Consider the following 21,694-nt stretch of genomic DNA (forward strand, 5'->3'; position numbering starts at 1 on the left):
GGTGGGGCGCGCGGGAGAGAGAGAGAGACCCTACACGTTGCAGCATTGCCCGGGGACCACACGATCACTTCGCTAGCGTTTCAAAAGAGGAAAGATCAAAGGAATGCTGCTATCGAAGCTGTGGGTAGCGGCTGCTGTGTTCGGATCGGCTGTATGTGGATTGCCTGTGGACGGGGCTCTGCGAACGCTGGTCGTGGGAGACAATTCGACCGAGCTCCAGGGGTTTGTCGACTCTCTCGCGGCTCGAGGCCACAATGTGACGACCGTAGACGTTCACGACTCATCCATTGAGCTGAGCCTTTTTGATCAGCTGACATATGACCATCTGGTGCTTCTGCCTGTACGCGCCAAGGCGCTTGGTTCCCATCTGACGGCTGCTAAGCTGCTGGAGTACTTCAATGGCGGCGGAAACGTCCTGGCCGTGACAACCCCGAAGTCGGTGCCTGAGGCGGTGCGCGACTTCGCGGCCGAGCTCGACTTGCACATTGCGCCGCGGGGGTACAAGGCAATTGACCACTTTGTCGGCGGGGGTGCGGCCCACGACACGTGGGCGGTGTCGCAAGTGGTGGGTCCGAAGTCGGTGCTCGGCGACATTGCGACATTTGAAGTCGCGGGATCCGGCGGCGCTTACCTGGGCAACAGTGAGCTGGTCATTCCGCTGGTAAGTGGTGAGGAGACGACGTATGTGTACGACGCTCGTGATGAGGAAGAAGTCGCCAAGCAGCCGTGGACGACGGGCCGGCAGGTGTCGCTGGCGGCTGCGGTCCAGGGCAACAATAACGCGCGGTTCGCGTGGGTCGGTTCCGACTTGAGTGGTTCCAACGCCGACTTCACCAATGAGTTGTCCAAGTGGGTCATGCAGGAGAAGTCGGTGCTGCGGGCCTCCAATGTGTACCACCACCGGGCTGGCGAGGAGGAGACGCACCATCACTACCGCGTTTCCGAGGACATTGAGTACTCAATTGATGTCAGTGAGTGGAGGGAGGACCGGTGGGTACCATATGAGGCCTCCGACGTCCAGCTCGAGTTCATCATGCTCGATCCGTACTACAGACTCAACCTGGAGGCGACTCCTAAAGCTAATGCGACGACGTACAGTGCGGCGTTTAAGATCCCCGACCAGTACGGCATGTTCACGTTCAGCACGGAGTACCGTCGCCCAGGGCTGTCGTTCATTGAAGAGCGCCACGTGGTCACTGTCCGTCACATCGCCAACGACGAATGGCCCCGTTCCTGGGAGATCACCAACTCCTGGGTGTACCTCACTTCGGCTGGCTCCGTTGTGGCGGCGTGGCTCGTCTTTGTGCTTTTGTACCTCTACACCGGGCCGTCCACCTCAAAGGTCAAGAAGACCCAGTAAAAAAGATCTCCTCCATGTAGCCGGAGAATGGGATCCTCACCTTAAGTTAGCTACGACTGAATAAGTGTTTACTTAGACGAACTGATACCATGAATACTACTTGGGGGCCAGCCCCCAAACCCCCGTAGCTCCGCTTCGCGGAGGATTAGTTTTCCATGAGATTGATAACTCAACAACTATGGATAGATTAATTGGTGTGAATTGATAATGAGCTACACGTAAGTAATCCCCATAGTAACGTCATGATGCATCTCCAAGGAGGGTTTTGTAACAGCTCGTTACACATACTAACTTCTGTGGCAACGTGTAACAAAATTTCCGAAGAGTTACAGAGTAATAAACCTCCTGTAACAATGTGTAACAAATACCCTGTCACAACCCAAATTCCGCGTAGCGGAGCCCCAGGGGGGTTTGGGGGGACTGGTCCCCCCCAACTACTACCAGCGGTAGAGTGTTTCCACAAAGGGATTGAAGCTCTCCGCGTAGCGGAGCCCCCAGGGGGGTTTGGGGGGACTGGTCCCCCCAATTGATACCAGGAAGGGATGGAGCATGGTGGGTTCCTAAAATCAACTACGAATGATTACGAGATCTCTAGTTAAACGACCAATTGAATACTACAAATTGATATTGGGGGCCAGCCCTCAAACCCCCCGTAGCTCCGCTTCGCGGAGGATTGAGGTAATAATATAATACAATTAGCCTGTTCGCATGATCTGTACTTTGTTCTTTTTCTGCCACTCGGCCATCTCCTTATCGGTCTTCTGATAGTCCTTGGTCATTGATTCCAGCACCGTCTTGATCCCCGACAAATTGGTTTCCAGCACGGGGGTCACCTCGCCCACGGTTTTCTCCACCAACACACCGCCGATCATTCTATGACACTTTCTCGACTTGTCTGTCCCCTTGAGAGTCTCCAACACCTGCTTGTACTCGTCTGCCTCGCTCTCCATCTCAACGATCTTCTGCTGCAGCTGCGCCAAGGTCGACTTGAACGCATCATACTGCTTTTGCAGCTCTACTAATAGTCAGCTTACTAATTACTACAACCCTCCCCAAAAAAATAACGTACCCTGGTTGACCTTGGGAACTTTTGGGGCTTCCTGTGACATTGTCAATGACGGTATTTTTCAATGGTGTCGCCAAGTTGGGATGATGGTGAACAAACCAACCTTTAAGTGACCGATAGAAATGCCTCCGAGAAGGCACTTTGCCGGGAAACCGGCTGGAGGGGAGTCCCAAAGCGAAAGCGAAAGCGAATATGAGGAGCAGGTCTCTGGGAAGGAAGAAGAAGATGAGGATCGGGTGAAGAAGATCGAAATCAAACCCCTGAAGACCCAAGTGGAAGACTTGCACATACAAGAACCCCTTCAAGGCCCAATAGTTGAACAGCGAAAGACTTCAGCCGTCACTAATGTTGACGAGAAGGTTAGGGCTAGTGAAGAGATCAAGCAACGCACGCGATCTGCTATGGTTAACGCAGAAGAGAGTGAGATCATTCTTGCCGGAGACGAAATAAAGGAAGAAGATTTGAAAGAGGAAGAATCAAGCGAAGAAGAAGGATCAATGGAAGAAGAAGGGTCAGTGGGATCAAGTGAAGAAGACGATTCAGAGAGTGATAGTGACTACGGATCAAAACCCGTGTTTATTGCAAGGAATAAAAAACAACCAAATACTTTTCCTCAGCAAACCACCAAGACCCCAAACTCAACAGAAAATCGCCACGAAGAAACTTTGAGACTCGTTGAACGACAAATCCAACAGGAACACGAAGAAAAAGCTAAAATATATGGCGAAGACGAGGAGGTTTTGGCGCTAGATGACACTGACGATTTGGACCCCGTAGCCGAACTAGCACAATGGAAAGTGCGAGAGCTGAAGCGAATAAAACGCGAGAGAGAAGAATTGGAGGCCCGCGAAAAGGAATTGGAAGACTACGAACGGCGTAAGGCAATGACCGATGAACAGATTTTGGCAGAAGACCGCGCAAAGCTCGTAGAACAGCAAGAAGCCAAAGCGGACCAATCGTCAGGGCCCTACATGCAGCGATACTACCATAAGGGAGCTTTCTTTCAGGACCAGGAGATCCTCCAGAGAAACTTCAACGAGAGACTCGAAGACGACTACAAGAACAAAAAGCTATTGCCCAAGGCGCTGCAACTGCGTGACATGTCAACTCTCGGCCAAAAGGGGCGCTCCAAGCACCGCACGCTCGCCGAAGAAGACACTTCTCTGCCTTCTTCAAAGCGGCCTAGATATTAGCCTTCCTCGAAGCGGGCTAGAGGTATTATGGGTGCGTGCGGCTCAGTGAATAGCTGCATGCGGCGGGTGCGGCTTTTATGTGTGTCTCACATTATTAATCCTCTTATCGGACCATTACATAATATGTGGTGGCCGGGTTTAAATGTCTTGACACCTCATCCCATCATATCGCGCCAACAACCGTAATAACAACCTTGGAAAGGCTTTTATTTATTTATTAACCAAACGAGAATTGGCGAAATCGGGGAAGCAAAAATGTTCAATTTGTTTCGGTTAGCTGGTAAGTGTCGATAAACTGGTGGTGGTCGATAGAAATATACTAACTTGGACGAACCAGGCGACTTTGTCCACTGTGTGAGCATCTATTTGCTGATCCACAAAATCCACACTTCGCGGTCAGTCAGCGGCATTTCGTTCAAGACTCAGGCCCTGTATGCGCTCGTTTACATCACACGGTACCTCGATATTCTGTGGGGCGCGTGGTTCCCGATTTACAACCTGTTTATGAAGATTCTTTATATTTCGACCTCTGTCTACATTCTTCATCTCATGAAGGATAAGTATAGACCCACGTTCAATCCCAATATTGACACGTTTAAGATAGAGTATCTTCTAGGTGGTAGCGTTGTCATGGCGTTTATCACGACACCGGCGTATATTCCATCGGAGATTCTGTGGGCGTTTTCGATTTGGCTCGAGAGTGTAGCCATTCTGCCGCAGTTGTTCTTGCTGCAGCGAACTGGCGAGGCCGAGGCTCTTACGGTGCACTACATTTTCGCGCTGGGTGCGTACCGGTTCCTCTACGTGTTCAATTGGATCTACAAGTGGGTTTCGCACACCAACTTTGACTACCTTGCGCTCGTGGCGGGTATTATCCAGACCGTGCTCTATTCGGACTTCTTCTACATTTACTACACCAAGGTTATGAAGGGCCAGAAGTTTGAGCTCCCTCAGTAAAACCGCCAAATAAATTATTCCCCATCACTTTTTGATCTGTTGATGTTTGATCAGTTTGGGTACACGTAACTAGAGTTTGTTACACGAGTTGTAATGTGCCTGGAATTACGTACAGCGTGCTTGCTGGGGGGTTTGTAGCAGACGGTTGGGTGTTTGTTACAGAAATTTGGGAAGTTTTGTAACGGCTGTTGGTGATGAGCTGGGAGGTTTATGACAACGTTTTGTTACAGGGAGTCCGCGTAATCCAATATTTAGCTCGGTAGGTAGTAAAGAAAATATCAATTTCTGTCCTCAATATTGGTGTAACATTGGGCACCTCCGCGTAGCGGAGCCCTAGGGGGGGTTGACTAACGTATTCGAGGGCCAGCCCTCGAGCTCCCGTAGTTGGGGGCTCTGCCCCCAAACCCCCGTTACAACGAATTGATTTGGAGTGACTGGTGATGAACCCACAAAGAATGCCAAAGAGAATTGATTTCCATAGATGTGGTTGTTAATGGCTAAGTTCATAATTGATCAAGCTGTGAAGACAGTAGTTATTGGAGACCCTCCGCGAAGCGGAGCTACGGGGGGTTTGGGGGGCTAGCCCCCCAATAGTCAGATCCTCTGGGTTACTCATAGTACAACTGTTCAATGGGGGGCCAGCCCCCCAAACCCCCCGGGGCGACGCTTCGCGTCGGTTATCACATGTATAATCATAAATATATTACCATCTAATCCCTCTTGAGGTCGTAGAACTCCTCCTTAATGCCGTCTTTAGTAACAATGAGAATCTGCAGCTGGTCGCCGACCTGGATGTGTCTCTCGGTGGCCGAAGTGAACGAGTCCTTGACCAGCTTCAGCGCCTCATCCAAGCTCAAATACCGCTTGGGACGCGGCTGCGACGGGTTCTCCGGGTCCATCTGGTTCTTAAAGTTGACCTGGTTGTCCAGGAACGGCATGATCAGGTTCGAAGCCGCACCTGCCGCACGGGTCTGCTCCCGCTCATACGACCCCACCGGATCGTACGAGTACACCGCACCACGCCCTTCCTCATCAAGCCCGGCAATAAGCGTCTGCACGTAGTATGGGAACATGCGCTTGCCGTAGAGCAGGTGCTGGATGAGCCGCGCACACGACTTGATTTGCAGCTTCTTGTTGTGATTGTGGTGGTACCACGTGATGTTCTGGACCAGCGCCCGGCGCAGTGCCGTGGAGTCGCCGTCGAACCCATTGGCCGTCATGACGATGCCGTCGCCCACCTGGAACAGCTTGGGCTGGAACCGCGAGTTGATGTTGTACCCGCTGCTGTGTCGCGTGTCACCGGCGAGCAGCGCAAAGTCCTCCCCGGCAATTCCGAGGACCGTACCGCCGTTATCCGTGTACGGGTTGAACCGGTGCTCAATTGGGGCCTGGTGTGCTGAACTGATCGGTTCGTGCATCATCTTGTCGTTGTATTTCGGTGAAGTCGCAGTGTGGCAAATCGTCGCGGTGGTTTGGTCCCACCTCCATAGTTGGCTTTTTTAAAGGGTGGTTACTAATACACCCTATATTATTCTTCCGACTGGCTTATCGAAGAGCCGTTCTGTTGAACAATTGACCGTATTTTAATAGAAAGTGATCAATTGCGGTAGCCAAGCTTGCTAAAATAGTGCACTTGGGGGGACCAGTCCCCCCAAACCCCCCTGGGGCTCCGCTACGCGGAGATATCCAAGGTATTATACAGAGGTCCACCGTTCCTCGGCGAAGCCGAGCTCAGGGGGTTTGGGGGCTGGCCCCCAAGTCAATTGAACCCCAGAGTGTTTTTATGGGGGGACCAGTCCCCCCAAACCCCCCTGGGGCTCCGCTTCGCGGAGATTTCTACTTTTTTTTCCGCAAAGCAGAGCTACGGGGAATGAGGGGGGGATATCAATTCATCTGTTTTTCGCTTCATAGTTGATTTAACAGTTTGAGGATGATTGAGCTGTGTGTAAATATAGATAGAATGACTTGATAAGAGGTATCCTCCCAGGCAATTACGTCAGTTTCCGTGTCTACAATTGGATCTGGCGAGTAGTCTGGTAGCGAAATCCGTCTACGCGTTTCAGGAAGAATTTGTCAAAGCGTGCTGTGATGCCTATTTGCATATTTCTACCTGTAGGTTTATATTTTGATAATACTAATCTGAATTGCTTTTTTTTCTATCATGAAACGATACAGGTACTACCGGGTACTGTAGTTAGTAACGGTAACGTTGGACCATCTTGACAAGACCACTCACAAGATTCAACAAAACTTCATCTCAGGATAATGTATGGAACAGTCGTTATGAGAAGTCATTAGCGTATTATTATGAATATAATAGATTGTGACAAGATAAAACATTATATGATCGGCCACTATCTTACATAGGAGACTAGATGCTATATTGTATAATGGTTCCCCGTATCATACTAAGAACGAAAATTGCACATATGAAGGGTTGAAAACAGCGAGAATTACAATTTGAAATGTATGCGAAATATCTTTTACATATCTTTGTATGTTCGTTTGACAAGATCAAGTCTGTTGTATTGCTCATATGGGAATCGGCCTGGGTCTACAAATTTTAAGTAATCTAGCCCTCAGCTATAAAGTGTCGTAAAACTGATTACGGTGCTACTGTACTACTGTACTGGTAAAATAATTTCAGGAATGAATACTCAGTATGGCTAGTTTGTCGCTTAATTTCCCCGATTACACTGGACATTGTTAGGAAGCATGCAGGCAGATCACTTCACTATTGAGTACGCAGCTTTGGAAGCCTATCTCGGTTAGTGTACAACAAATAATTATAAGCATCAATAAATTAAGTAGCTAATTCAAGAAAGCAGCAATCCCTAATTATTGTGAGAGTGTGGGCGGTTGAACACTCGTCCAATTGACTTGGGGGCCAGCCCCCAAACCCCCGTAGCTCCGCTGCGCGGAGGATGCTGTCGCGATGTCGCTTTGGCGGACTTAGATGTACACATGTGCTCTCATATACGCCCATGGGATGTTTGATGACCGGATCCTCCGCGAAGCGGAGCCCCAAGGGGGGTTTGGGGGGACTGGTCCCCCCAAGTGTATACTCCATGCGCATGTTCTACTCGTAGCCGAGGAGAGCTCGGCCTTTGAGCTTCGGAGGGGGGGGGCACCCGCCAGGGCGGATGCAATAATTCACACCAAGTTAAAAGTGCAGTGAAATATAAAAAAGCACCCCACCGGTTGGAGCTCAAAGGGCACTTCACTTAGCCCTCTTCACCTACCACTGGCGACATGACGGAATTGACTCCTCTTCCACAGAGTTTAGTGCCGTTTTTGGAGGGCTATTTGCCCAAGCATCATGCTGGAGACCGTCCATTTGTTACCCTGACCTATGCGGCGAGCATTGACTCGCGAATCGCGGCCGGAAAAGGCCAGAGGACCACCATTTCGCACCTGGAGACGAAGACAATGACACATTATTTGCGGTCCAAGCACGATGCGCTTTTAGTGGGTAAAGGGACGGTGCTAGCGGACGACCCGAAGCTCAATTGCCGGTACAATGACCATAAGATCCGCCCCGTGGTGGTCGACCAGGACTTTGTTTGGGATCCGCAAGGGTCCCAGTGTGCTGAGATTGTGCGAAACAATGAGGGATTGGCGCCATGGATTTTGATCCGCGACGATTTGCCTGCTACTGAGTCAATTGTTTCGAAGGAGCGGTATCTGAACTCACTTGGCGGTAAAGTGATACGCATCCCGGTGCTCGGCAATAAAGACGCAGTTTCGACAAGAGGACGGTTTATCTGGGAGGACATTTTCAGGGCTTTGGTTAATAATGGTATTAAATCTGTGATGGTTGAGGGTGGGGCCGAGATTATCAATTGTTTGCTGCCACGGAACGATCTTGTTGATAGTCTTGTTATTACGATCGGGCCGGTGTTTTTGGGCTCCAAGGGCGTAGAGGTGGCTCCACCGTCTGCAATCAGACTCACCAATGTCTCTTGGTGGACAGGTCTCTGCGACTCAATCTTAGCTGCTAACATCTCCCCTCCGTAATCTCACACCATCGGGAACCACAACCAGGACCCTGACAAGGTTGGTTTATATAATGTTGAAGAAACTAATAGGTATTACACTTTTGAGGTACAGTACCCATGAATCGATATTACTTGGGGGCCAGCCCCCAAACCCCCTTAGCTCCGCTTCGCGGAGGATTGATGGCTGTTTAGACGAATTGATAACATGTGGAGGGACAACCGGTTATACGCGTTTCGGTTTGCGATGTTAAAAATAACTGCACCAATTACCAGCTTACCAAGAAATAAGAATGGAGAATGGTCCTTTATCGTGAATGAGTCGCGTTTCGTTAAATAGTCTTTGTCTAGTACTTACACAGCAGATCTGAACCGTGGTACAGTGTTTCGTACCGACTAGATGGAGTGAAAATTCTCACTCGATCTATAGATTTGGATTTTACAAACCGGCATCTTAGGAAACTGTTGCGGGGTATTCCCCTAAATGAAGATTAAAAAGGCAATTCACCAACCAAGAGTTGAAGGACACGTGAAAAGCGGTAAAAGAGTTGAAGGACAATTCAAGAACCAACGACAAAATTGATAATTAAAAGGTATTGCAGGTAGAAATACAAAATAGATAGTTAAAAGATATTGCAGATGGAAATACAAAATAGATAATTAAAAGGTACTGTAGATGGAAATACAAAATATACAATATATTAAACCCTGATAATATCCCATATAAAATCCGCCAGTTTTAATCCCCCCGGAGTGACCGTAACTCACTCGTGTATACTCGTGTATACCCCCGTATAATGCCCACAATTTTCCGTTTTTCAGTCGGTCGTTAATAATAATAATAAATCATAGAATAATATGCCATATGCGTCGTTAAAATGAGTGAATGGAAAATAGGAAAACCGGTTTTGATAGCCTTTTTGATTAGACATCCCCAAGCGCCTTGGCCTTTCGTCGGGCCTTGAACAGATCAAGCAGACCCAAGAATGCAGTGAAGAACCACAGAACGGCAAGGATAATTTCCATGGTAAGAACCGATCGCGTCTGGCCGCACTTGTCAGAGCCAAATGGATTGAATGAACTCCAGCCGCACGCTAGAGGCGACACATAGTTGAGCAGCCAGAAGAAAGAGAGCAGCCAGCCCGTAGCCACCGCCGCATCCCACAGGAAGGTCATCCGGTGGTAATAGTTGAAGCAATAGATGAATTGCGTCAACATGGTGAACACTCCCACCACCAGCACAAAAATGTACGGAGAGGACGCCTTGTCGCCGTTAGACAACTGCAGTTTGATGTAGTAGCCCATGATACCCACCTCGACACCGGCAAAGAAGAATTGCACGAGTCGCAGGCAGAGCACCGCTAGGTTAGTGGTGGCAAGGGACTTGAGCTTAGCGATGGGAGGCATGCTTCTTTAGAATATTGGAAAAGGAAGTGGCTAATGCTGGAATTGAGAAGAGATATAACTGTAGTATATATGCAATTGAGAAAGCAGCTAGGAAGGCCACGAGGGGCTATATATATTCGACGACGCATGTTTTCTTATTCACGAGCCGTTCTCTCTGTACTAATCGCCTGGATCCATTTCTGGGTCCGTGCATCCACGACCCAGCCTCTTTAATTAGAACACCTCCACTGCGAATCCATACCAAAAGACGGAACCGTACCACTGATTATCGTTCAGCCCTCGCGATGGAAATCCGGGTGGCTGGAATAACGCATGCATCTCTCTCCGGGTCCGCCTTTAATCTGCTTTCCCCATTCGACAAAACTTTGAACTTTGGTTTCACGGACTTTACGGTTTCACGAGCTCCTTTATATTTTATTTCGCACTACTTCTATCGTAAATTACGTGATTATATAGGCTCCTTTCTCGGGTTAAGTCGTGTTGATAGCTTATATGGGGGCTGGGTGGTGTGTGTTCCGGCGACGACCATCGAACCCCATGCGACCAGCCACCAGCCCTACCGTGACGTTCTACATACGCATGCGTCGTGCATAGTACGCATATCATCAGTAAAAACCCTGTAGGCTAAATAGGCTAATACAAAAATAACAATAAATCTGTTTTCTGTATACATTACGAGTCATTAATAAAAAGCGGCACACGGCTCAATCGAGGCACACAGCTTCAACACTACACGTAGAAAACGTGGTAAAGCATAGCAAATGTAGCACTGCAGGGGAAAGGGAAAGAAAAATTATAAACAGATTCGATAGCTCGCATATCGACCTGACGTCTCACTTCGCCTGATAATCTTGACAACCTGCCCTCGCTTAAGCCCCAGGTATCGTGCCACCGGGTCCTCCCGCTGGATTCGAGGCAGCTGAGACTCCTTGAGCCTGTATCGCTCAAGCAGCTCCCGCTTCTCTGCCTCTGAAAGTCGGATATGCCTTGGGACAAGAATATGCTTCGTGATGTTGACCACCAGATCCGCCTCCTGGAACGTCTCGATGGACGCCGGAGCCACGGATGGAATTAGCTTTTGAGCCGATGGAGTCACGTTCTTTTGGTATATAAACAGGCCTGTTGAGAAGTTCTTCTCGGCGATGTGCAAACAGAAAGTCCGCATCGTCTTGACGCCGACATTGTCCTCTCCGCAGAATTCCACCCACAAAGACCCCAGATCAGGGAACTTTTCCTGCGCCTCAACAGTAGGCAAAGCCTGGAAACTCAGCATGGACCTCTGGGCCCGTCCTGAGGCGTCGCAGAAGTTACTTCTGAACTCCTCCAGCGAGATCGAGATCTCCCTCTCTGGAATATCATATCCCTAAACCACCCCACAAGTTAGAAACCAATCAACTTATTTTTCACTTCAAAATACATACTCGGTCCCGCACAAGCTCCTTCACCGTTCGGAACACTCGCCACAGTCTGGTCGCCTCTCTCTCCTCATCCATCGTGCCTATCTATCGAATGTCGTTGGGTGAAATTTGAAAAATTGCCCAAATTGTCTCTTCCTCTTCCCATCCTCAAATATACGCCCACTTCCGCGTACCCGTCATACCATTCTTATCACCACCCCAACCCACGACACACCCAGCCTAAAGGCACAGGCTTCGCTGGTTTTTATTACTTGGGGGCCAGCCCCCAAACCCCCGTAGCTCGGCTTCGCCGAGGAATTGTAGATTTCAGCTATGCTGAGGGGTATGTAGTATTATTTACTCGGCAGCGAACGCACTAGTTGCTGAGTCGTTGACCTACTGTACTCTAAATGACTTCAATAGGGCGGTCAAGAGGACTTGTCCCCTGGGTCAATTCAATGAACTACCAGTACAGTAGTAGATATGTTCTCTGGGCCTACCCACTAATCATTACCCGCAACTTCCAATTAATATTCACTATTAACTACCGGTACTTGCTACTCACTACCGTACTCATTACGGTACTCAATGCAATAATAAATAATCTGCTCTCTATTTACTACCTCACTATTCACTATACTACTCAATAATCAGTATTCTTTAATAACTACTTGTAGTACCAGGGAATCGTCTCGTTATTGAAAGCACTAGGTTTTTATATTTGGGGACCAGCTCTTAAACCCTCGTAGAACCGCTTCGCGCCATTTATTCTACCGTGTACAGGTACTTATAGCCTAGTAGGCGAAGTCATCTTGAAGAGAGCTAATCATTCTTCCGTTTTCTGATAATGGCTCTTCTAACGTGGTCAAACAACCATGGTAGCCCTTGTGATGTTCGTTTCTGGTGTGTCCTAATTTTAACTTTAATACCAAATATAAAGACATGTCCATAAGCTATTCCACCATATAGTTCGAATTTCAACAATGAAAGCAACCCCCAGCGTGAAAGCGATTTCTAGAATGAAAACGAATCCCAGCATGAAAGCGAAATCTAGAATGAAAGGGAATTCTCGCAAGAAAGTGAATTCTAGCAAGAAAGCAAAGTCTAGCAATGATAGCATAAAAGCCCAAGGTATTCTTTACCTTTACAAAGTTCCCCTAGATGTATGGGAGATGGTGTTCGACCGCCTTGGACCAAGCCTCAGACCGTTCCAGCTTACATGCCGGCTGTTCCGCGTACTCGCTGTACAGAGACTGTGGAGGAATGTTTGCATTTCACTATCTGGCGAAACAACAGCGTCCTGCTCGACATGGATTTCCCGGCATAACATCCGGTTCGCTGGTCAAGTGCTTCCGAGCGTAGCAAGCCACATTAAAAAGCTTACTATTGAACTGAAAACTAGTTGTCAAAAAGACTATGGAATAATTTATCGCCTTAGCTCACATGGCGTGGATGCCATAGAGGTTGCCATGACCTCTGCTGAGGAGATTTACCTAATTGTGGACGGGGCATTCTTCGACACCCAGTTTGATCCTGTAAGGCACAAGCTGAGGAAGAACCTTAGCAGCCTTAGCGCTAAAAAGACGCTGGCAGTCGCAATTGATACAGAAATTATGGGCTACCGTGATTCAATGAAACTAATTAACTGGTTTGAATCAATTGGCGCCGCATCGATTGAAGTTGACACAGTTACTAGGGGTTTTAGGGATATTAGAACCGCCAACTACGCGAGGGGGAATACGTTAGGCGAGCTTGGATTGATTTTGGTGTCCGGGTGAGTGACCTTGACGAGCTGCTTCGTGCCTTTCCACGTCTTGAGTGCCTAGCTCTCCCGACAATGCACATGCGCCCCGGACGTCTTATCCTGCCACCACATGTATCTCAATTTCAAACTTGCGGTCTTTGGAGCTGCCAAGTGCTCAACGGTGCCGAAGCAATTACTGTGTCCGGCAAATTCGTTACGCGGCTCCAGCTGACCACGTTTGATCTAATCAGTGAATCAATAACGTTTAATTTCCCAAACGTCCGCTCGCTGGAGCTCACGGCCAGTTCAGGTATTAACGATCTTGTGTTGGAGAGGATAAAGCATTTGACTAAAGATCTTGGCCGGCTTGTCGTTAGGAAGGGGGAACACATCACGCTGAAGACGCTTGCGCCCCTCATTTGCAAAGTTGGAGAAGAAATTCAGGTCGTAAACCTGCATCCGATTTATGATGTGCACAATACTGAGAAGAAGACAAAGTGCATCAAAGATCTTCTCGATTTAATGTTTTATCCTCCAACAACACCCAGCATTGTGCTCGATCTGCCTTTCCTTGAGCCGGAACTATTGGCGACTTTTATCAAGTTGCTTGTAGACCGGTGTCCAGATCTCCAATCACTCTCAACGTCAGATCGTCACTGGCCTCATGAATTGGTTACCTCTGAGCGTTATCCCTACTTGACTAGGGCTTCAATGGCTCATGCGTACGGTGAACCAGTGCGCTTTGATGTCAACTTGGGATACATACGGGAGTTAGGTTCAACACCTAATTGTGAGGTGAAGCGCCTGTTGAGTGATGTTGCGACTCAGTGGTTGACAACCTAAAAAATCTAGTATATGAGAGACATGAGAAGAAGAGAAAGGGGTAATATTTTGTGGGAGCCCTCCAAGCATCAGTCAAAATGATAATGCAGTTTTCATATTTGGAAAGCCAGTGCTGGATCATCTAATAACTGGACCTTACAGACAATTTGCGACCTCGCATTAACTCCTCCTGAGGCGTCGCTGCGCGGAGGCTGTTTATGTTATACGCGGAGGTCAATCGCCGTGTAACGGGACTTTTGCAACAGTGTTACAAAAGTGTAACAAATCAGTTTGTAACCGCTAATTTTTAGGAGATCTCTGCGAAGCGGAGCCCCAGGGGGGTTTGGGGGGACTGGTCCCCCCATGAACAACTCTGGAGCTTCAATTGACTTGGGGGCCAGCCCCCAAACCCCCGTAGCTCGACTTCGCCGAGGAATTGTTGAGCTCTGTGAAGATATCTCCGCGAAGCGGAGCCCTAGGGGGGTTTGGGGGGACTGGTCCCCCCAAGAGCATTAGGTTAATTGTTAGAATAATAATAATACAGGCCTCCTCTCTATTTAAACTTGTACTTGAGGACGAGGTCACCGCCGGAGCGCCAGAGCTTGGTTCTGATCGTAGCGAGGGAGAGCTCGGGCTTGACGGGGTGGTCCTGGCAGAACAGCTCAAACTGATCTGGGGAGTACTGAGTGTCCGAGACCTGGTTAAGGCGCTCGACGAGGTAGATGAGCACCTTACGGGCTCGGAGCATCTGGTACGCCGAGAGGCGTATATCCGTGTTGGCCGGCGACGTGTAAGAGCTCTGAATAGACGGCTCTGTTTCTGAGTACGGGTGCAGGATGAAGCCTACCTTGTGCGGATCCTTGGCTGGTAGCTCGTCGCGAAGGATGAGCCTCGCGATCCACTCGGGAGCGACCTTCTCAAAGGCCACCAACTCCTCACCAACAGTACCCACCGTTCCACGGTACAGGTCCATAGTGCCTCCGGAATCAGGCGACATCTCGCTGACCATGATCTTCGTATGAGCGGGTATGTTGAGCGGAGGGGCCTCTTGGTCGCTGGGCGGGATGTATGCTGGCGTACCTTGCTTGTTAGCCGCCGCTTCTAGTTCCTGGACTACCTCCTGCATGGTCATCTCTGGTTTGTCCTCTTTGGGAGGGGGAGGAGTATTATTGTTGTTATTGGGGTTGGCTGAGCCATTAACGTTGGTCGAGGAAGTCGCGTTGGTATTGAGAGTGCTGGTGCTACCCACAGTGGAGACGCTTTGGCTCGATGCGGCCGTACCCACGTTGGAAGCAGACCGCTCCTTCTTCTTGCCGAACCCTCGCAAGCTGCGCATGAACTTGCCCTTCTGAGGTATCGCCTGGTTAGCCGCCTGGGCTGCAGGGGCCTGAGTCTGCTGGACAACGGGCTGGGTCACAACGCTGTTGATAGCGTCGTGAGCTGAGCCGTTGGCAGAGTTGTTGCGTTCGCCTACTGAAGAGACTGTCGGTAACGAATTTGACGAAGTGGTCTTGCGAAGCTCTCGGCGGTTTGCCTTATCTTTGTCGACCTCAGCGCGAATGACGCTGTTGAGGAGATTCTTGATGACCCAGCGGCCCAGGTTAACGCGGTGGTCATCCTGAGCCGAGAATTGATCTTTAATATCCTCGTGCTCGTCAGCATAGATCTCTGCGTCGAAGCAGGTGCCATCCTCAAGGGTAACAAACAGCTCGCCGGTTCGAGTCGTCACGGTGCACCAATTTACAACGACGGGAGTAGGACCATCAGCAGCCTCGTATGCCATAATCTGGTCCGCTAACTCATCCAGATCATGGCCAGTGCCATAGGACCGCAGGGGGACGCACTTGAGGAGGTCCCAGAGCTTGACTTCGCCAGCCGTATCCAAAGTGAGAACCCGGGTCCGGTCCGTTAACAGACGATGCTTGATAAGGCCAATGTGCCCTTCCAGGGTTTCTACGGGGTTCTGGTGGACAGGCACTACGGTAATTGAGTCTCTTGGCTTGGCCCGGACGCTGGAGCTGGCAAACTCGAGCGCAGGGATGCCGTCGAGATGCAAAAACGACACAGTTGGTGGGCCTTCTTCTTTGTCCTTCTTGTCTTTGTCGTCCTCGTCACTCTCTAATGCGGTAGTATTGGCGGTGGGTGCTGTGCTCGTGGCCGAAACGACTGACTGCGTGTCGGATGCCGCCGTGGTTGGCGCCGCATGATGAGCGGCGTGCGGCTCATCGAGGTGATGATGCGAATCATGCGGCTCGTGCGGCTCACCCAGCAATGGCTCCATATCGTGGTGATCATGGGCGTGCCTCAATGCCTCGATATCATGATCAATACTACTTCTGTCGTCGTCCTCTTCGTTATTGTTTTCGTGCGGACTTGGGTCGCGGTTAGAAATATTGGTAGACTGGAGCAATGTGGAGAGCCCGCTGGTAGCCGAGGCGACATTATTCTTGGTAATGTTGTTTCTCGAGAAAAGCTTATAGGAATACGGCGTAGTGTCAAAGTTCTCCCACCGGTGGATGCATGAGTTGGATGTGGCTGTCCACAGGTAGTCGCCCTCAGCCACAAGCTTCGAAACGCCCTGGTGCTCGTTGCATACCACAGAGCAGACCCCGTTATAAGAGTCCACTTCATCGAGTGAAGAAGCCGAAGGGGACCGCGCAAACGCTTCGCCACCCCCGGATGACGTGGACCATGCGTTCTTGACCGTTGCCGCCCGCAGATCCGTCTTGGTCACCAACCCCGAACGATCCGCCGCGTAGAAAACATCGAGCGTCGGGTGCTGCGAGTATAGAGACCATACTGAATCGTCGTGCATGTCGAAAGTGTGCATGAGCCGGGCCGCCGCGACGGACCAGAGCTTGATGGTCGCATCGCTTGAGCCACTAAGCACCCACTTACCGTCGTCGCTGATTAGTAATGACCGAATATTGTCGTTATGGCCAACGAACTTGAGGATAGGGTCGGCCGAGCGTGCGTCAAACAGGCGCACAATGGACTCGGGTCCGCCGCTGGCGATGATATTGGCCTCGCGCGTGATGTCGAGTGCATATACGGAGCTCTTGGGCTCATTCCCCGTCTCACGGTCTACAGTGCTGATGCTGAGTATCTCCGAAGCCGTCTCGATGTCCCACGCGATGATACGCCGGTCAAGCCCGCCGGAAATGACCATTGTCGACTGCGGAGTCTGGGCCGCGAGGCACTTTACATAATCGCGGTGGCGGCCAATGAGGTGCTGCGAGTTGTCCCGCGGGTTCCACAGCTTAACGGTGAGGTCCGAAGAGCACGAAACGAGGGATTCATAGTTGTTGACGAGAATAACGTCATTGACCCAGTTCGTGTGGACCGGGACCTTGGCGCAATGGCTCGTCTTTCCGTGTTTAGTACTACTACCCGAGGAGGAGGATACCCCGTTGGGGATTGGAGGGGATAGGTCTTCCGAGTTCAAGTCGGTTAGGTCTTTGGACCCCGAGAGGGACGCTCCCTCGAACTTCCACGAGTTTACAACGCCATCTCGACCGGCAGTGTAGAGCCAGGACCCGACGGGGTCAACGGCGAGCGAGTTGATGCCCAGGGAGTGGCCGTAGTCCGACGAACTCGACGACAGAACGTACACCAGACGTTTGGACGATTTCCTCGCCATCCCCGGAAAACTTCAAAATCTTTCAATCTTCAAAAAGGCCAAAAAAAAAAGAGCAGGAAACCCCAGAAATTACAAAATAAATAAAAATAAATCTGTAAATTCAAAAGTCCAACTAGGCCGCAAGACCACCAGGTGCAAGTTAATGGTGAAAAGTGAGGAGAAACTATGCGTTGGGCGAAGCAGCTTCTCTCTGGCTGGGGCTGTAACTGTAGGCCAAAGCTTGGAGGAGGAGGAGGAGGAGGGGGAGAGCTCTGAGACAGGCCTGCGAAGCAAAATGGATGCGTCGGGGGTTATGTATTACCGTTTGGTTCAAACCACGCAGATACCGGTATCTGTGCCGTGTAAATTCCCGGACGGGTACGTATTACAAACTGGATGATATCAGCCAAGCCAAGTTATTCGAGGTAACCCGGACCCGGAATAAAGCTCTACCAGTATACTATAGTAATTTGTAGGGGCTAAATAGCTTGACGAGGATTTCTCGGGTTAATGGAGGCTTAAATTGTTGTAATCAATGGTGGGGTCAAATCTACAAGGAAATACATACCGTTGGGAAAATATAAAAAGCGTATATTATTTAATTTCGCTATAACACGGCGTGCGTAGCCACACCTGACTGCTACATGTACTAGCAGGTTTGTCGTAGAATATATGGCACAATTTATTTCCGCCTTGAGACGAGATCTAGCCAATTGGTACAAAAAAACCCCTCCGTAGCAAGGCCCCCCACTCCATACGGCTCTTTCGTGGGACGCCCAACAATCCCCTTGGAACACATCACCCATACCCACCACCTTTTTATTACTGTAGGTAGCATAAGGAGTGATCTGTATGTAACAGTAGGGGGATATGTTGTGGAAAACGTTGATCTTCAGTGGGGTATTTATGGGCGGGTTGGTTTTCTTTTTGGTGCGGCATTCGTCACTCCACCGGTCTGCGCCTTATCATTTGATTCGTCAGCCTCTTTGCCCCTTGCCAAGTGGGTCCACGATTGCCGCTAAGCTTTTTATGAGATTTGCCAGACATGAATCAGGGCTTACCGTCGCAGGTGTGGCCCGCCTGAGACGTTGAATGTGGAGAGATTCGGCAATCACATCCCCTATGTATACTTTATGTAGGAGCCGCATGCGGCGTATTATTTTTTTTTTGCAGTAATGACCTTCGCGCAGCGGATTTAAGGGAGCTCGAGGGCTGGCCTTTGAAAATGCCGACGTAGTATAGATTGGCGCTTTAATTAGTTAATAAGTGTATTGCAACGTCAATATGATATGACTGAGTCACCGAAAAGTTCCAGACCATCGTTATGAGAGCAGCAGGTTCTTTGTGACCCAACAATATGCGAATTGTGGGGTTATACTATAACTGATCAAAGCGTGTGGTGTTAATTCTGGGGGGACTAATTGTCTCTAGTCCGTACTGAGTAATAATACTACAGGGCGTTTCGAATTATTTTTATCGTTACTGATACTTCAACTGCCTTTTCGAAACTTGATGTTGGTAGCAACGACGGTGCGAATTCCGCAAAAGAAGATCTAAGGCTTCAAACCCCAGGATTAAGTTTTGGTGGACATATTGGGGTATCGTATACTGATAGCCTAACACTGCCCCTAAAGCCGTTGGTCAGACCATAGATACTGGAATGTGGCATAAATCGAGCCATGCTAATGGTAACTCACCCGTTGCCAGTTGAAACTGTCAGATAGCCCTTATCTTCAATACGGCTGTAGAATATACATGTTATACATGTCTCGTTTGGTCTTCTCAGCCGCTTTGTGTCACCTACACTCGCTGTTCCCGGTCGTCTCCAATCACAATAACGTAAAGTTCTACAAATCCAGTAGATGTCGCTGGTACGGGTAATAATTATAAAGTCCATTGCATAGGGCATATTAATCGCGTACGTGTACCCATTCGCGTCGCCAGAAGAAAGGGAGCATGACCATTCGATGTTTAGAAACATAACGTATCAATCCCAAAAGACCAATTGACATCAGTACCTCTTCTCAGGTAGCACATATGAAATTTGATGATAGCGATGCATGATTATGTATATAACTAATCATGATAGGATACAATAACGATTCCTCCTCTCGGAATTAACTGGAATGTGACTGTTATGTACCCATGGACACCTGTTACTGGGGACTCAGTAACCCACTAGCTAAGAAAATACAATTATTGCATCCGCGACAGCCAGAAAGTCATAAGGTGCTTAGGACAAAACAGAGGAACCAACAAAATACATTTCATCCTCCTTAGCTATCATGGAGCATGGATTCTAATCAAGTTTCATAATGATACGCATAGAACGCAGCCGAGCGTCCCAATGGGGCCACTTCCTGTAAATATACCCATCTCCAGGGTCATTAATTGCTGTCTACACATGGCTACCAAAAATAAATCATATTGCACTGCCAGAAGTAGTCAACTGTCGTCAAACGGGCGGGGTGGAGTCAAAAATCGTACTGTAATTCTCGTTCATATCAATTGGATCCTGCAGCTGTAGTACATTTTGCGCCGTGAGGAAGGCTGCTTTTGAGGGTCAAGGAATATTTACTAATTACCTTGATTGAGCCCGTTGCCTAGAGCGAAGAAGAGTTAGCGTAAATACCGGTATATGAAGTTCCTCATTAAATATAATGGGGGTCAGTTTCTTCAGTGGGTCACACGAGGAGTGAACCAGGGGACATAGTTCTCGTAGAAAATCAAACCCCTTCAGCTATATGGGATTGACAATAGCTTGCTTGCGGATCGGTCGGCCATTGGGCAATAGCCCTCTTTAAGGAACTGGGCCATTCTTTTGAGCCCTCCTTTTGTACAGAATCGCGTCTGCTGGTCGAATGTGACTGCTTACCTCCTGGAGGGGTTATAAGCTTCGTAGAAATCGCAAGCCATCTAGCACATTGCCAGCTGCAGAGCGCGTGGCTTAGCGGTGTCCTTCGTCGATGCGCAACCTGATTAAAACATTTGCCTATGGGTTCATAGTCGGATTTATCCTACCGTCGCAGGATGGCCACCTGGCAGATTCTTGACGGTAACCGCTGGTGATAACCTCTTGGTTTGCAGAGCCCACAAAGGCCTAGGTCTGCCTTTTCAAATTATTGGCAGAGAGCACGTAGTGTGACCGGCTAAGGGCCAGTCTCGTCCAGAGAGTCGTGGCTGCTGATGAGGCCTATTTCGCAATGTAAAAGAATTCCCTTAGAATACCACAGAGTTGAGTATTCCCTATGGACTTGAAGACGGAAGAGAGCGTGTATGAGACTATTTTTGAATTACAAGTGAGCAAAAGCGAGCTACCGCTAGTACCTTGGCGGACTTTTCGGACAGAAAATTTGTGCGTTTCACAAAACGTTTGGTATAATGGTAGCTTACTACCTAGCGAGTTTTATCTCGGCTTAGCGACATTTGACGGATATGACAATACTGCTTCCCCTGATAGGAACGCTAAGAAGTCTGTGTCATTGTAGGCCTTGAAACGAAGGTCATAAAAACTTCTATTACCGTTATATGTGTCTTCACCTGGCATAAATTCTCTGAGTAGTCTTCATTTGGCGTTGCCGATTGAATTTGACTTTATCAAAACGTTTCAATGGGATTATATATCAATACGATTAATTCTGCTTTGCCTTTATTACTGAGAGTAAAAATATAGTGCAGAAGCGAAATGATTATTCCGCGTGGGAAAGGACACCCCTATATCGCCGACAAGTTCTAGGTTGATCAACGCTACAATGGATATCTCTAAACTTAAAGTTACACAGCTTAGAAGGTACTACTAATAAGTGCTACGGAGATATTTTGTACGAATTACACCTGAGTTGGAGATGCTAACAGTTGCAGTTAAAAGACGAGCGCTTACTTGATTGGGCATGAACCCAAACTCGCAGGTCTACTTGCCCTTCCACAAGAGTCAGAAATTGACTACTGTACTACTTATCTGCGACTTTTTTACGAGAGTGTTCTTGACGAGCGATACCAGAAGCCCAGTCGGTGTTATTTTGAATAATAGCATTACGGTAATACCGGTATATTTTACTGTCAAACACTTTTAGTGAGCAATGAAAAGTGCCTGTATTATTCTAGAGTCGTCTGCCTTGAAGGTTCAATTTGAGT

General features: G+C 48.9%; 11 protein-coding genes across 11 annotated transcripts; 6 read left to right on the forward strand and 5 right to left on the reverse strand.

Annotated features, from left to right (window-relative positions):
• Positions 1 to 103: 103 nt before the first annotated feature.
• WBP1 (dolichyl-diphosphooligosaccharide-protein glycotransferase) lies at positions 104 to 1,360 on the forward strand (the record flags this gene model as incomplete). The annotated part of the gene is made up of 1 exon (XM_076685080.1): positions 104 to 1,360. One exon carries the CDS (start codon positions 104 to 106, stop codon positions 1,358 to 1,360), a length of 1,257 nt encoding a protein of 418 aa, XP_076540677.1.
• A 695-nt stretch (positions 1,361 to 2,055) lies between these two features.
• Positions 2,056 to 2,469, reverse strand: GIM4 (tubulin-binding prefolding complex subunit GIM4; the record flags this gene model as incomplete). Its single annotated transcript, XM_076685081.1, has 2 exons — positions 2,056 to 2,375; positions 2,430 to 2,469. 2 exons carry the CDS (start codon positions 2,467 to 2,469, stop codon positions 2,056 to 2,058), a joined length of 360 nt encoding a protein of 119 aa, XP_076540678.1.
• A 79-nt stretch (positions 2,470 to 2,548) lies between these two features.
• Positions 2,549 to 3,619, forward strand: SPP381 (U4/U6-U5 snRNP complex subunit SPP381; the record flags this gene model as incomplete). Its single annotated transcript, XM_076685082.1, has 1 exon — positions 2,549 to 3,619. One exon carries the CDS (start codon positions 2,549 to 2,551, stop codon positions 3,617 to 3,619), a length of 1,071 nt encoding a protein of 356 aa, XP_076540679.1.
• A 255-nt stretch (positions 3,620 to 3,874) lies between these two features.
• On the forward strand, positions 3,875 to 4,576 carry ERD2 (Erd2p; the record flags this gene model as incomplete). Its single annotated transcript, XM_076685083.1, has 2 exons — positions 3,875 to 3,899; positions 3,957 to 4,576. 2 exons carry the CDS (start codon positions 3,875 to 3,877, stop codon positions 4,574 to 4,576), a joined length of 645 nt encoding a protein of 214 aa, XP_076540680.1.
• A 710-nt stretch (positions 4,577 to 5,286) lies between these two features.
• On the reverse strand, positions 5,287 to 5,997 carry PRE7 (proteasome core particle subunit beta 6; the record flags this gene model as incomplete). Its single annotated transcript, XM_076685084.1, has 1 exon — positions 5,287 to 5,997. One exon carries the CDS (start codon positions 5,995 to 5,997, stop codon positions 5,287 to 5,289), a length of 711 nt encoding a protein of 236 aa, XP_076540681.1.
• Positions 5,998 to 7,828: 1,831 nt separating this feature from the next.
• Positions 7,829 to 8,593, forward strand: RIB7 (2,5-diamino-6-(ribosylamino)-4(3H)-pyrimidinone 5'-phosphate reductase; the record flags this gene model as incomplete). The annotated part of the gene is made up of 1 exon (XM_076685085.1): positions 7,829 to 8,593. The coding sequence occupies one exon, from the start codon at positions 7,829 to 7,831 to the stop codon at positions 8,591 to 8,593; it is 765 nt and encodes a 254-aa protein (XP_076540682.1).
• Positions 8,594 to 9,495: 902 nt separating this feature from the next.
• TRVA0_021S01244 (uncharacterized protein) lies at positions 9,496 to 9,978 on the reverse strand (the record flags this gene model as incomplete). The annotated part of the gene is made up of 1 exon (XM_076685086.1): positions 9,496 to 9,978. One exon carries the CDS (start codon positions 9,976 to 9,978, stop codon positions 9,496 to 9,498), a length of 483 nt encoding a protein of 160 aa, XP_076540683.1.
• A 793-nt stretch (positions 9,979 to 10,771) lies between these two features.
• On the reverse strand, positions 10,772 to 11,471 carry RPB5 (DNA-directed RNA polymerase core subunit RPB5; the record flags this gene model as incomplete). The annotated part of the gene is made up of 2 exons (XM_076685087.1): positions 10,772 to 11,341; positions 11,400 to 11,471. The coding sequence occupies 2 exons, from the start codon at positions 11,469 to 11,471 to the stop codon at positions 10,772 to 10,774; spliced, it is 642 nt and encodes a 213-aa protein (XP_076540684.1).
• Positions 11,472 to 12,358: 887 nt separating this feature from the next.
• TRVA0_021S01288 (uncharacterized protein) lies at positions 12,359 to 13,153 on the forward strand (the record flags this gene model as incomplete). The annotated part of the gene is made up of 1 exon (XM_076685088.1): positions 12,359 to 13,153. One exon carries the CDS (start codon positions 12,359 to 12,361, stop codon positions 13,151 to 13,153), a length of 795 nt encoding a protein of 264 aa, XP_076540685.1.
• Positions 13,154 to 13,212: 59 nt separating this feature from the next.
• Positions 13,213 to 13,962, forward strand: TRVA0_021S01310 (uncharacterized protein; the record flags this gene model as incomplete). Its single annotated transcript, XM_076685089.1, has 1 exon — positions 13,213 to 13,962. The coding sequence occupies one exon, from the start codon at positions 13,213 to 13,215 to the stop codon at positions 13,960 to 13,962; it is 750 nt and encodes a 249-aa protein (XP_076540686.1).
• A 532-nt stretch (positions 13,963 to 14,494) lies between these two features.
• On the reverse strand, positions 14,495 to 17,581 carry TRVA0_021S01332 (WD repeat WDR48 family protein; the record flags this gene model as incomplete). The annotated part of the gene is made up of 1 exon (XM_076685090.1): positions 14,495 to 17,581. One exon carries the CDS (start codon positions 17,579 to 17,581, stop codon positions 14,495 to 14,497), a length of 3,087 nt encoding a protein of 1,028 aa, XP_076540687.1.
• Between the last annotated feature and the right edge of the window lie 4,113 nt (positions 17,582 to 21,694).

Source organism: Trichomonascus vanleenenianus (assembly GCF_965637985.1).
Source record: "Trichomonascus vanleenenianus strain CLIB 3782 genome assembly, contig: TRVA0_021S, whole genome shotgun sequence".
NCBI lineage: Eukaryota > Fungi > Ascomycota > Dipodascomycetes > Dipodascales > Trichomonascaceae > Blastobotrys > Blastobotrys vanleenenianus.